This window comes from Bos indicus x Bos taurus, chromosome 7 (genome assembly GCF_003369695.1).
Source record: "Bos indicus x Bos taurus breed Angus x Brahman F1 hybrid chromosome 7, Bos_hybrid_MaternalHap_v2.0, whole genome shotgun sequence".
Taxonomy (NCBI): domain Eukaryota; kingdom Metazoa; phylum Chordata; class Mammalia; order Artiodactyla; family Bovidae; genus Bos; species Bos indicus x Bos taurus.
Window position 1 is genome coordinate 39,879,582 of NC_040082.1, and position 14,162 is coordinate 39,893,743.

Consider the following 14,162-nt stretch of genomic DNA (forward strand, 5'->3'; position numbering starts at 1 on the left):
TGGTTCCAGGTACTTACCATGTTTTTCTCCTGACCTTTCCCGATTTGTGTGCTTTTGAGTGTTTCTAGAAAGTACTTGCTGTCTTTTATTTGAGATTGTAAAAACAGGAAAAAAGTCACATGAGATTGCCTCATTTATTTGAGCAGTCCTCTCTAATACCCCAACCCCCACCCCACTGCTTTTCTTTTTAGTGTGATTTGGTTACCTGTTTCTGGCTCTTTAGAGCTTTTTCAAAACTGGATTAGCAGCAGTGTAATAGCAGTAACCCTTTAATTACAGGAGTAATTTTCTTTGCTTGTTTTGAACCCCAGCATTCATAGGCAGCTGCTATAAAAACCAAGTGTGACTTTTTTTTCCTGCTTTTACAAGTTCAGGGAACTTACAATAAAGGTTATAGGACTTTGAACCCAATTTTTCCCTTTAAAAAAGGAAAGGTCAGAGCTGAGGTAGACTTTGCTTCCATTTAAACAAAACACAGAAATTCAGTATCAGTACTAAAGTAATACTTTCAAGATTCTGTCATTCACCTGGGAAGAATAAATAAATCCAGTTAGAATCTGTTTATGTAGTTTTGACTTCATGGTAATCTTATTTCTGGCCTTACGTTTTCTTGACTGAGTCAGTAGTAAAATTGTGAAAACAGGAGGAAATCAAAGGAAAGGCCTTGCTGTCCTGGGCAGTTTCCTATTCCAATCATTAGTCATGTGGCCTCTGTAGTTCTGTGTGTGTGTAATTTCTCATTTACCAGGCTATATCGAAAGACTCATAAAACTGCCTCTTTGCCATGTAGCAGGCTTAATGATTATTCTAAAGTAGTCTAAGGCGCAAGGATGAAAGGTGGCCAATCCCCAGAAATTTTAAAAACTTAAATTTCTTTAGGGATATCAAACTGGTGGAAGGGAAGTTACTCTGAATTTGATTGATTGATGCCTCCAGAAATTACATTTTCTAAATGTAGAGCTTGTGTTTACAGTTTTGGCTAGATACAGAGGAAGGCTTGCCAGATGGCAGTAGTGGTAAAGAACCCACCTGCCAATGCAGGAGACATGAGAGATGAGACTTCAATCCCTGGGTCAGGAAGATCCCCTGGAGGAGGGCATGGCAACCCACTCCAGTATTTTTGCCTGGAGAATTCCATGGACAGAGGAGCCTGGTAGGCTACAGTCCACAGGGTCGCAAAAGAATCAGACAGGACTGAAGTGACTTAGCATGCAAAGGTGTCTCAGAATTGGGGATTTACCGTTAAGTGTACCAATGCCAAAGGCTTCAATTTCCAAGGAGGGCCTCCAACACAAATCTAGGTTGAAGGACCTTAATTTCTTTTGTAACAGGCAGTGTGTTTGTTCTCCCACGTGGTCCTGGCAGGTAAGTGTGTTTCTTTTGTAACAATTTCAAGATGATTCAATCTAGTGGCAACATTTTATCTACTACTGAGTGTGTGATCTTCTGTGTGTGTAGGCATTGCCAACCTCAAAGTGACTGTCTAGGAACTAACTAAAGACAAAGGAAGGAACAATGTAGGGCTTTTTTTTTTTTTTTTTTTGGAAGGGGCTGAGGGTGAGGGAATTTGTAGAGGGTCATTAAGGCAAGGAAGTAGATAAAGCCCAGAAGACCAGCAACATTCTTGATTCATTCTGGGTACAAAAAATGTGTTTCAGGTTTTTTACTGTGAGTAAATGGAGAACAGTTCCTGCCCCATAAGGTATGTTAACATAATCTTGGGAAGTGTGATGGTACATTAATCTGTTTTTAACCTTAGACTAAAAGACAGGACACACACGTACCATTTAATTACATACAACAGTAAAATTCTTTGAACAAGTTCTTTAAACCAGAGTTGGAATTCTTAAAGATACTCAATGCATAGTTCCAATTCACTTATTCATATATCCACTCACTTATTCAATAGAAGTTTTATTGGGCCCCTGTTCTGTGCTAGGCAGTGCTGAGCCATCACAGATACTGTCTCTGACGCCAAGGAGTTGACAGTCTAGACCAGTCAGTAGGGAGTTAAAAAAAAAATCTGGCCTCTTTGCTACTGCGGTTCCATCGGGTTAAGGATCAGCCTCTCCAATTCTCCCACGTGGTCCTGGCAGGTAAGTGTGGGTGTGAGCGCGTGTGGCTCCTGGTGTTTGGGGAGTGTGAGAGCGCACGTGTGTCAGAATGGTGAGTGTCACAGTGCGCGTGCAGATGTCTCCATAGCGGCGGGAGCCTGGCTGTGTAGGCTGCGAGAGGCGTGTGTCTCCCACCCGTGTACCGGAGGCGGCGCGGGAACCACCCAGCGGCGCGATTGTGAGTGAGCGCGAGGGCGCGCAGAGGCGCGCCCGTACGGGGGAGGGCCGCGCCGCGCTGGCAGCGCCGCGCGCAGGCGCAGAGCACTGAAGCCGGGCTGCTGCGGCCGCAGAGCGCCGGGGGCGGGAGGAGTGAACGAAGAAGGCCATGGCTGCCGCCGGCTGCTAAGGAGCTCGGCCCGCGAGCGCCTGCCGCCGCGGACGATGGTGACCGCACGGGTTGGGCTGCTGCCGCCTCCGCTGCCGCCGCCTCCCGAGACGCAGCATCCAAGGCCCGGCGCGGAGAAGCCGCCGCTGTGAGCCGCGCGGTCCCGGCCCCTGCTGCCGCCGCCCGAGAAGAGCGGGAGGGCAGGCGAGCGAGAGAGCCGGGGAGTTGCGGAGCCCTTCAGTCCGCCCACGGCGCCTCCCCGTGGGGAGGGAGGCCGCAGCCTGAGGTGAACGAGCCGTCCGCCCGGGTCGGCCCCTTCTTCTCCCGGCGCCCTCGCCCGCATCCTGCATCCTCTCTTCTCCCCCTCCCCCGTCCCTCTTCACTCCCTTCCTCCATCCCGTCGCCCGCTCCTTCCTCTTCTCTCCCTTCGCCCCTTTCCCCGTTCGCCTCCTTCCTCTTCTCCCATCCTCGTCTCCACTTCACCCGCAGCGCCCCCTCCTTCCCAGCCGCCAGCCCCTCCCTCGGCCCTCCTGGCCCCCGCTTCGGCTCTCTTCCGGCTCTGTCCTCCCCTCCCGGGGCCCCGCTTAGAGCCCCCTCTCCCAGCTCCTGGGCTCTGCCCGGCCCCTCTCCAACCCCACCCTCCTGGAGAGAGCCCTCGTCTCCCCAGCATTCCTAAGATGCCCTTGCTCTGAGCGCTGCCCCATCGCCTCCCGAGACCCCATTTAGGGCCTTTTCCAAGCCCCTTCTGAGCTGCCCCTTTTCCAGCTGCTCCTTTCCAGCTCCTTTCCTCCAGTTCCCACTTCCAACTTTCGGTCTTTTGCGTCTTTGTCCACTTGGCTCACGAGGTTCCCTCCCTCTCTTATTTCACCCTACGCTTCTTTGCTTTACGCAGCCCCAAACTCAGCTTCCCCCCTTTCATTCGGTTTGAGGTGGTTTTGGGGTGCAGAAAGGCCTGCCAAGTCATTCTTCAAATGGGGACCCATTTCCACTATATCATGTCTGTCAGCCTTTTTTACAGTATGAGCGGTCCTCATCCTTTCCTTTTTGTTCCCATCGCTGCTACTCTCGTTTGCCAGGCCTTCTGCATCCCTCTCCACTTTTGCTTTTCTCAACCAAGGATCCCAAGACCCTTGCCCGCCCTTTGGGAATAGATCCCCTTTCTGTTCAGGGATGAAGAACTTAGTCCGCGTCTTCTTTCAGAATCTTTTTGGTGCGTGGCGCGGCGGAGCCAACATCCTTGGCCAGAGGGGAGGGGAGCTCCCTGGCACGGGCCTCTTTCCTGGCAGAGTTTTTGTGGACGTAATCCCCTAGCCCCGCGGCGGCAGCGGCCCCGCTGCTGCTGCTGCTCTGCTTGCTTTGCAGCGAGCTGGGCTGGGGTTACTATAGTTCAAACGCGGCTGAGATCAGCAGGCGTGGGGGGCGGGGGAGGCGGTGCGGGGAGAGAGGAAGGGGGCTCTGCTGTGAGAAGGCATCAAAGATTAATGGATGGCTTTGCATCGCAGTCTGCAGTAAACAGGAAACTAGTTTGAAAGGAAAGGAGAGGGACTGTGTGTCTTTTTATTTTTTAAAATACGGACTGAGCAGTTCTGGTGAATCTTGAATCTTGCCCAAAGGATGAGCTGTCGGTGCTGCAGTCGTGACCCAGGCTGAGCGCCCAATGGCAGAGATAGCAGTTTTCTATTTCCTCTGTCTGGCTGCTTAAGTTGAAAGATGGCCCTTGTATTCTGAGTGGATTCCCAGAGTGGATGTTTGCCGATTTGGAGATGACCAGAAACCACAGAATCGCTAGTAGTTTACGTGGAAATAAGGTACATACACAAAGTTAGCTAGCAATGAGTGGGAGTGGGAAGGATCAGCTGTATTTAAAACGTGTGCCAAAGCTTATGTAAGAAGTGGGTTCTTCTCCCCGGTATCTGAATTTTTGGCTGAGTTTACTTATGATTTTAGGCTTTAGCTCTGCCCTCAACATTTTCAGGGCTTACCATCCTAACATCCGGACAGCCAGAAAATGTCTTTCTTATTAAGATTGGCTTTAGCTGATGGTAGAATTCCACCCCCACCCCCACCCCCCCCCCCGCAAATTGGATTGAACAGAGAAAGGAGACTGATGATGAATGATAGTTTTTTGTTTTTCTCCTTATGCTGAGGAGGAAAGGTGTAAAAACTTTCGGAGTTATCTAATATTGTACTGAATAATTTTAAATCGGGTTATAAGGCATTCTTATTTTTGTTTTTTCTAGGAGATGTGAATTCTCTTCCCTTTTTGGGTAAGAACATTTTCATTTCTTATTTTTTAGCATAATTCTTCAGCTGATGAGAAGAGCTCTGACGTTAAAAACTTACATTTTTCATATTGTTGATGATTTGTTTGATTTCTTCATATTCAAAACTAAAATGTAGTATTTTCTGAAAAGTGTAGAATGAGGTCCCTAGTGTATCCTAAACCACAAAAGTGAATGATGAATTGTGCAGCGTTGTGCTGGTACAGGACATTCTTGTGTTCCTAGGTAGCAATTTGCTGCTTCCAAGCCTAGGAATGTCATTTAATGAAATCCTGTGGTCTTGTTTTTGGTTAGCTTTTGTTAAGCCTTTCTTTTTCTGTTACTGGAAAGGGATGGATTTTTTTTTTTTTTATAAAGCTGTTTCACTGTGTAAAGCATCTTTGAATCACATTTAGTTTTCATTACTTTCAGAGACAATTTGTTGGAATGTTACTTTCTCAGTTCTTTCCACATTTCAAGGAGGAAGTTTAAAAATCACGCACAGAAGGTAAAATGTACATAACTGAACAAGGCAGGGAGTATCTTATATATTTGGCTTTAGAGAATGTTAAGCCTTTGAGTTTTCTTTGCCTTCAGCTCTTCTGTTTATTTTTGAGGGTTAGTTGATACTGTTTGGTTTTAGGAGAATTTTGAGCTTCCTCTGACTTAGAATATGTTCCCTAGCTCTGTTTAACAAATCTTAGAAAAAGATAAATTAGGCTTGAACCAAACATCGTCTCTTTACCCCAGGAGAGAAGGCTGCATTTTTATTTATTTCATGTTTTTAATTTAGTCTTTTAGCAGATGTGAGTGATTTGGCACATGTGAGTAATTTCAGGTTTCAGCAAATAAAATATATTTCAACATTTTGTTTAGCTGTTAGTTTAGTGTGTGGAGCTTGAGTGTAGTGTATGGTATTTATTTGTAATGGTCACACCCTATCATGTGGCATTTCTATGAAGAATGGTCCACAATGGTTCCCCCCTCCACCCCCCGCCTTTTTCTTTCCATAGCTCTTGTTGGTAGCATTTTAGATTCAGCTTTCTACGTATTAAATTTGTTTCCTCCACGTCCCTATACATGGCCAGCTTGCCAATGACTTACTGAAATGTCACTCACATACAGAAATAAATGAGACATTTAGTAAGCAATATATTTGTTGTTAAAGGGGATATTTCATTCCATCCAGGCAGTAGAGTTTAGGTGTCTGTCTTGGATGTTCTTCTGTTACCAGTAGGTTTAGGGACCCGATTTTCTTTTTATTCTTGTTCCATTTGTCTTCTGTTCTTGTCCCGTTTGTGTTCTGTTCTTGTCTGTTTGTGAAGTAGTGGTAATTTAAGGGGAAGCATGTACCATTCTGCTAATGGCCTTCTTTTGTAATAGAGATACGGTCCTTTTTAAGAATTAGGGAGTTTTTTCCCTTAGCATTTTGGATCTTGATTTCTGACGTAGGATTGGTTATTTTGTGTAATTTTTTTTTCTTTACCCCTTTAAGAGCTACAATAAATAGTGAAACTGGGCACATTTAAAAACAAGAAAACATTTAAAACATATGAAGGCTCTAAGTCAGATGAATATGGACCACAAATATTAACTCAGTAATTGTCCCCTTTTTTGTTACTTACAAAAGCAGTATTGATTCATATTGGAATATAGAATATGGAAAGGTAGTTACTTTTCCATTACTGAATAAAGCCTGTTAGTGATATTTTTGTCTTGGTACATACCATGGTAATTTTCACACGTGACTGGTGGTTTGTGAGAAAAAAAAAAAATCTATCATTTGTGCACTTTGAAATGAACTCCCAAGAGTGCACTGAGTTACCAGGTTGACCACCACAGTAAGTAGTTACTTCCTGTGTATTTCCTTAAGTTATCTAGATAGCTTAGGCACATTATATTACACTTTTCCTAGTAATATATGGGTATACTGAAACATTTGTCAAACAGAAAAAGATAGAGGGGAATAAAAATCACCCCAGGGCCACTGTTGAAAGGATGTTAATGTGAATATTTCCTAGAATTTTTTTTTTTTTCTTAATAATATCACAAGCTTTGAGAAATGTAGGCTCCTAAATGCCTAAATGGTATAATTTGTAATAAATGTTGATTCGAGATTTTATTTTTCAGTGCCTTTTTTTACCCCCTTAGGACACAGCTATTTGGTTATGATTCTCTGACAATATTCCGTTTAAAAAAATTTTTTTCTTGAAGTAGAGTTGATTTATAATGTGTTAGTTTCAGGTGTACGGCACAGTGAATCAGTTATACATACATATATGTAAATTCATTCTTTTTTTAGATTTTTTTCCCCATATAGGCTGTTAGAGAATATTGAGAATATAGAGTTCCCTGCGCTGTGCAGTAAGTCCATATTAGTTATCTGTTTTATATGTAGCAGTGTGTCAGCCCCAGTCTCCCAGTTTATCCCTCCCCTCCATTTCTTGTGTATGGAAATTATTAAAGCAGTCTTGTTCATTTAAAGTAATCAGAATTACAGTATTTATTTATAAAAAAGTTAATTTTGTATTATTGGTAGGACATACATAACATTTGAGTAGTGGGAATGATATATAATAAATCAGTTTAGTGATGGGAAAACTTGTATTAATGATGTGCCAAACTGAGCAGCATTTCCCCCCCAACTATCTGAGCTAGGAAGCTATGAAAATTAGAGGGTGAAATGGAAATACTGACAAATATTTAACCATAGCATAGCAATCTGTCACTATAATTTTCTTTGGAAATAAATGTTTTCATTTGTCCTGTAATGTCTGAAATTACTGCCAAAGCTAGAAGTGTATTTTGCTTTCTCAGCAAAGTTCTTAAAAGGATATTGTCAGAGCCAACAATCTAGAATTATCGTTACTCCTAAAATTATCCTTTACCACTTCTGTCTTTTTTTCTGTAATTCCTTGGATTAATTTGCAGCTCTATCATATAAAGCAGTATTACACTAAGTTGTCCTTTATATAGTAGATTGGCAGATCGTTCGTTTCCTTCCTTCCTTTTTTTTTTTTTAAGCCCCCCCATTCACCACTGCTAATCAACAGCTAAGCAAAGACAGAGGCTGCAGACTCACAGTGCCTGACTTCTTCCATGTGCCAGCATGTCTGTGTGGCACAGAGAAGAATTTGATGAGCTTTTTCCTACCTTGAAAGCAGATGGTGGGAATTTCAGACTAAGAGGTTTTTTTTCCTTCAAGATTTATAGATTTATTTATTTATTTATTGGGCTCTGTTGGGTCTTGGTTGCTGTGTGCACGATTTCTCTAGTTGCAGTGCATAGGCTTCTCACTGTGGCGGCTTCTCTTGTTGCAGAGCACAGGCTCTAGAGTGCATGGGCTTAGTTGTCCCATGGCATGTGGGATCTTCCTGGACCAGGGATCGAACTGATGTCCCCTGCATTGCAAGGTGGACTCTTAACCACTAGACCACCAGGGAAGCCCTAAAAGTTTAATTTTAATGATACAAAGAAACAGGATTGCAAATCATGTTGCCTTTACCTGTATCTTGAGTTCTCTGCATTGTATCTGTATCATGTAAATTGTTTACTTCAGTTTTGATTTTAAGTAATAAGGAACAGGATAGACTGTGAGATGCTGTATACTCAATGTGCAGTTATTATATTTTTATTAACTTAGGCTTTTTCATGTAATAACTTTAAAATTGGCTCTTTATTAAAAAAGCTACATAACTCTCAAGGAATTTTATAGGAGTGAATTTTCCTTCTCAAGATAATTGGACAAAAGCTACAGTATTCTTATAGGCTGTTCTGTTAAGTGCCTAGATTTGGAATTAGAAGCTTTTTAAAAAACAAATTTTGAGGCCCAAACATTTCCTCAGAGCATTAAAGTTAAGCAGACCCGAGAGTCCATGTGAAAACATAATAGAAAGCTTATTTCCTAAATATCTGGAAGTAGTAGATGCATCTAAGGAGCTTTTTACATTACAACATAGTTTTTGTAGTATGTGATCCATTAGACTCATAAAAGGATATCTAAAAGCTATTTGAGGTGACTTACTCTTGTATATGTATCTCCTGAAGTTTAGGTCTGCTCCAAGAAAAAACATGGCTGCAAAGGAGAAACTGGAGGCGGTGTTGAATGTGGCCCTGCGGGTGCCAAGCATCATGCTGTTGGATGTCCTGTACAGATGGGATGTCAGCTCCTTCTTTCAGCAGATCCAAAGAAGTAGCCTCAATAACAACCCTCTTTTCCAGTACAAGTATTTGGCTCTCAATATGCATTATGTAGGTAAGTGTCTACATCCTGTTTCCTGAGCTTTTAGTGAGTATTCTGATCTATGTCTTTGTATACTCTTTAATTTGGGTAAAATCATGTCCTTTTACATTGAAGTGACAGTGATACAGTCGTTGATAAATGTTTATGAATCATGTTTATAGTCTTATTTGTTTCACAATTGCATATAAATTATTAGGGGTAGAGGAAAATAGACAGAGTTGGATTTATTTTGCTGTGAAATATATTTTGATGAACCCTGGAAAGCAGAAGAAAACATTTGGTTTTTTTTTTTAATTTATTTTTTGCTTCTGGTTTATTAGATGTAATTGACATGTATAAAAGAAAACATGTATTAGATTTTAATAGGTAGAGTTAAATAATGGGAAATAACCTTTCCAGACGTTTGCTGTGCTGTACTCATTCTTGTCCAACTCATTTGGTGACCCCATGGACTGTAGCCTGCCACGTTTCTCTGTCCATGGAATTTTCCAGGCAGGAATACTGGACTGGGTTGCCATTTCCTACTCCAGAGGATCTTCCCGACCCAGGGATCAAACCTGTGTCTCTTGCGTCTCCTGCATTGGCAGTGGATTCTTTACCACTGCGCCACCTGGGAAGCCCTTTCCAGACATTTGGCCTGTTAAAACTTGTCATTAATTTGGGTTTTGGTAGTAATTCAGAATGTAAGGTTTTTTTTAGATTATTTATTTATTTATTTTTGGTTACGCTGTGTCTTCATTGCTGCATTCAGACTTTCTCTAGTTGCACTGAGCAGTGGCTTCTCTGGTTGGGGGCCACAGGCTCTAGGCGCAGAGGCTTCAGTAGTTGTGGCTTGTAGGCTTTAGAGCTTGGGCTCAGTAGTCGTGGCTCATGAGCTTAATTGCTCCTCAGTATGTAGAATCTTCCCAGACTAGGGATTGAACCTGTGTCTCCTGTTTGGCAGCCAGATTCTTATCCATTGTAGTACCAGGGAAGTCCAGAAAGTAAGCAATATTCTTTATCCTTCCAAAACATTAATATCATTTGAAGGTATAGTATTCATTTCAGTTAAATGAAATGTGGAAAATTATAATATTTTTTAAAAATGCTTGAAATATATAATTGATACAATTGTTTTTGAATCAGTGGTAGAAGTAATGTGAAGAGATTTAAGAAATTAAAGTCAAGATATACAGGCAGGGGACTTCCCTGGAGGTCCAGTTGTTAAAGATACTGTATTTCCATTGCAGAGGGCATGGGTTTGATCCCTGGTCAGGGAAGATCCAGTCCATCTAGAATAAAAGTCATTATTCTTAATTTTTAGGTTAATTTTTTTTATATGTAATAATAATGATAGTATAATTTCATTTAACATCAGTAACTCAAGATGTGGCTTGAATGATGTGCTGCAGTGGTTTTATTAATATTTTTGTTGTTAGAATTGCCTATCAACAAGTATATCTTTTTTAAAATTTGAAGATTATCTTTTATAAAATTGTTAAGGGTTGTCCTGTCTCTGAGATTTATTTTTTTTTTATAAAGAACTTTCTAGCCCTGAGAACCCCTTATAGTTCTGAGAGATTTAAGCCGTTGTGGGAAGGAGTATGGTACAGTAGAAAAGACTACACTAGAGACAGAACATCTGAGTACAGTAGATTTATCTCTCTCAGTTGGCACTACCTTGGAAAGCCTCTGAAATGAGAAGGTTCTTTTATGCTACAAAATACTAATTCTCAGCCCTTTAAGGGGTTAACCTGTTAAAGGTTTGTATGTTAGTTTATGGAAAATAATTCCAGTCTGTTGTAGAAGAACAGTTGGGTACTTGGTTTAGATATTTCGCTTAATCCAGCAAAAGTAGTTTGTTCTGTGGTCTTAAAAATGTACTTATCACATATATTATTTCTGAATATATGGAAGTGTTTATTATAAAAAGAGCTACCTAATAACAGAAACATTCATCTTAGAAGTTGTATGGGTTCTCGTACAGTTGCAGTTTGCACTCTTTGGCTTTGGGAACTCAACTGAGCCTTCTTAAATGCACTCATGCTATGGTAGAGTAAGCTCAGTGATTGCACAAGTAGATATTTTCAGCTTGAACAGATTTTTGGTTACAGTAACCTCTGTGTCATAGCATTATGTAGTGTTTATGTAATGTTCCAATTTACAGAATTTCACCCTTAAATGGATTTTAGAAATTGTAATTTATGTTCAGAAACCAAAAAGCATAAAAAGTATACAGTGAAAAGTACCTTCCTCCTGTCTCTGTTCCTCATCTACTGAGTTCTCACTTTGAGTCTCAACAGGTAGCTGTTTTTATTTTCTTGTGCATAATTCTGGTGAAGAAGGCAATGGCAACCCACTCCAGTACTCTTGCCTGGAAAATCCCATGGACGGAGGAGCCTGGTAGGCTGCAGTCCATGGGGTCGCTAGGAGTCAGACACGACTGAGCGACTTCACTTTCACTTTTCACTTTCATGCATTGGAGAAGGAAATGGCAACCCACTCCAATGTTCTTGCCTGGAGAATCCCAGAGACAGGGGAGCCTGGTGGGCTGCCGTCTCCGGGGTCGCACAGAGTCGGACACGACTGAAGCGACTTAGCAGCAGCAGCAGCAGCAGCAGCAGCAGCATAATTCTGGAGATATTTTATGTATGTGTAAGTAAATATAAAGATATTTTGATATATAAATGATAAAAATGTAAATATCTTTCCTCTTTTTTAGTACAGATGATAACATAGTACATTACTCTTTTGAACCTTTTGTTTGTTTTAACTAAATGATGTATCATAGAGCCATGTTATTTTTAGATATTCACTGTTTTTTCATGCTGACACATTCTGATCTGCCAGATCTTAAGATTCTGACGAACTGTTGAGGCCTCACTTTCTTCCCCAGCCCTCCAGTTCTGTTTCGTAGGGGCATAGTACTCTTGTATGACTGTACCATGATTTAGTGCATGAATTACTTCAGTGGAGGACATTTTAGATAGCTTCTGTCTTCTACTGTTTCATTCAGTGTGGTACTAAACAGTTTTGTATAGCTATCATTTCAACAGGTGCAAAGATAGCCATGGGATGAGTTATTAGAAGTGATTCTGCTGGATTAGAGCATACATACATTGGGACTATTGACTGATACTGCTCTCTATAGACTATGTTGTACCTACATAAGCAGTTGTTGACGCTTCCTGAAATCCTACATCCTTATCAAAGCAGTATTATCCAACTTTAGTATCTGGCTGCTTAGTGTGTTTCTCTGATGGTTCAGCAGGTAAAGAGTCCGCCTGCAATGCAGGAGACATGGATTTCATTCCTGGGTTGGGAAGAGATCCCCTGGATGAGGAAAGTGGCAACCCACTCCAGTATTCTTGCCTGAAAAGTCCCATGGACAAAGGAGCCTGGCGGGCTACAGTCCAAAGGGTTGCAGAGTCGGACATGACTGAACTAGTAAACATGACATGGCATGTAGGTGAAAAGTGGTTATTTTAAAATGTAGTTTTCATTTGTGTTTCTCTTATGAATGAGATTGAACTTATTCATGTGTTTAAAAAATTGGTAGTTTCCTCCTTTGAGAGTTGTCAGTACTTGTCCCTTGCTCACTTTTCTATGGGACGTTAGCCTTTTCTTACTAGTTGGTGGGGTTTGATATATGTTAGGGAAATAACCCCTGTGTGATGAGTTGGAATTTTTTCCAATTTCAGTTCTCTTGATTTTGCTAAAGATATTTTTGACACACAAAATTTGTTTTTATTGTGATTGAATTTATCATTTTTTCTTTCATATATCTTCAGGATTTTTAATCAATTAAAAAAGCCTTCTCTGTTCTTAAGTTTATAAAGATGTATGTCATGTTTTATTGCATTCTTTTTGTTGTTTCATTTTTGCATTTAAATCTTTGCTGCATTTAGAATTTATCTGCATTTACAGGGTGTCTTATTCCATTTCTGAACTTTTTTTCTATTCATTTCTTATTATTGAGGATTTAGATTTTATTTTACTATCTGATAGAGTTAGTCTCTTTTTCTTTATTTCCGTCTCTGAGTTTATTTTGGTTGTTGTTGTTAGTTTTCTACATGAACTTCCCAGTTATTTAATCTTCCAAACACAGCCCTGTTGACCTGTTTGCTGGGATTGCTTATTATTAAAAGTTAAGTTAGCATGAAGAGAGAGCTTAAGGGTGCTAACTCTTTAGGAAAGAACACAAGAGACTTAACTATGTTCATGATTTCTTTTGCATCCTTCTGGATGGAGTGTTTTAAAGTTTTCTTTATGTAGCCCTTAGACTTTTATTTTTCACTTCATTCCTAAGTTTGTTTTTTGTTTGTTTTACTGTTGTGAGTTTTTTTCTCCTTTATATCCTCTGTTATTAAGAGCTTAAAAATCAAGGTGGGGAGTGTTAATAATTGTGTTAATGAAGTATAATTGTACCTTTGAAATTAGAAGCTTTCCAGTGTGGGTCCTGTCTGAGGACAGCAGAGAGAGTAACTCTCCAGATGTTAATTATAGAACTGTTTGCAGGGTGTAGGATATATAAAGGAGAAAAGAAATAATATTGAAAAGGAACAATAGGGCCATTTGTGAAAAGCCCTGAATGCAAATGTTAGATATTGTGCTTAAATTGATAGATAGTGGTGGGTCAGTAAGGGATTTAGAGCAGGTGAGCTGCATCTTAAGATTGATTAGGCAGTGTTGAATAGAATAGGATAGTGGATTGGGGAGGGGAGAAACTGGAGGATAGAAGGCCATTTAGGATTTTTGCAACAGGTAATGAGATCAAGAGCTAGCATGGGCTTGTAGCAGTTGCAAAGAAAAGAGTGGATATGAGAATAGTTCTTTTGTAACTATGATCACTAAAATCATTAGTGACCTAAAAGGTAAAACTCAAACTTCATTTGTATCCCTGTTTTGCACACCTTTCCGTGTTTGTGAAACTGTTAACCACGATCTCCTTCTTAAAAATCTTTCTGAATATTTCTAGATTATTAATCATTCCTTCTGAGTCTTTTGCTGTATCTTTGGACTCCTTTAGTGTTGATATTCCTAGGATTTGTGTTTGATTTTCATATTTTGTTGTTGGGGTGGTTTCACATAGTTTTGGCTACAAATCTCTATCTCCACTTTTCACTGCTTTTGACCACTTTAATCTCCATTATTGTTCCTCCTCTTTGATCGCATGGTATCCAGTTCATACCTCCACCATGGTACTTACTGTACTACATTCTAAGGGTCCATAAGCCTAG

The 14,162-nt window shown here is 40.7% G+C and overlaps 1 protein-coding gene across 5 annotated transcripts in view; it reads left to right on the top strand.

The window, feature by feature from the left end:
- The first annotated feature begins 2,376 nt into the window (after window positions 1-2,376).
- The window catches only part of RNF145 (ring finger protein 145), a 62,702-nt gene continuing 50,916 nt past the window's right edge, over window positions 2,377-14,162 (top strand). The window contains exons 1-3 of one of the 5 annotated variants that reach the window (XM_027545796.1): window positions 2,377-2,725; window positions 4,680-4,706; window positions 8,748-8,955. In XM_027545796.1, the coding sequence (XP_027401597.1) occupies window positions 8,772-8,955 (184 nt within the window). In that variant the 5' untranslated portion in view covers window positions 2,377-2,725; window positions 4,680-4,706; window positions 8,748-8,771. Of the gene's footprint in view, window positions 2,726-4,101; window positions 4,248-4,679; window positions 4,707-8,747; window positions 8,956-14,162 lie in introns of those variants that run through there. The other 4 variants (XM_027545798.1, XM_027545799.1, XM_027545800.1 and 1 more) reach the window with 4 other exon arrangements.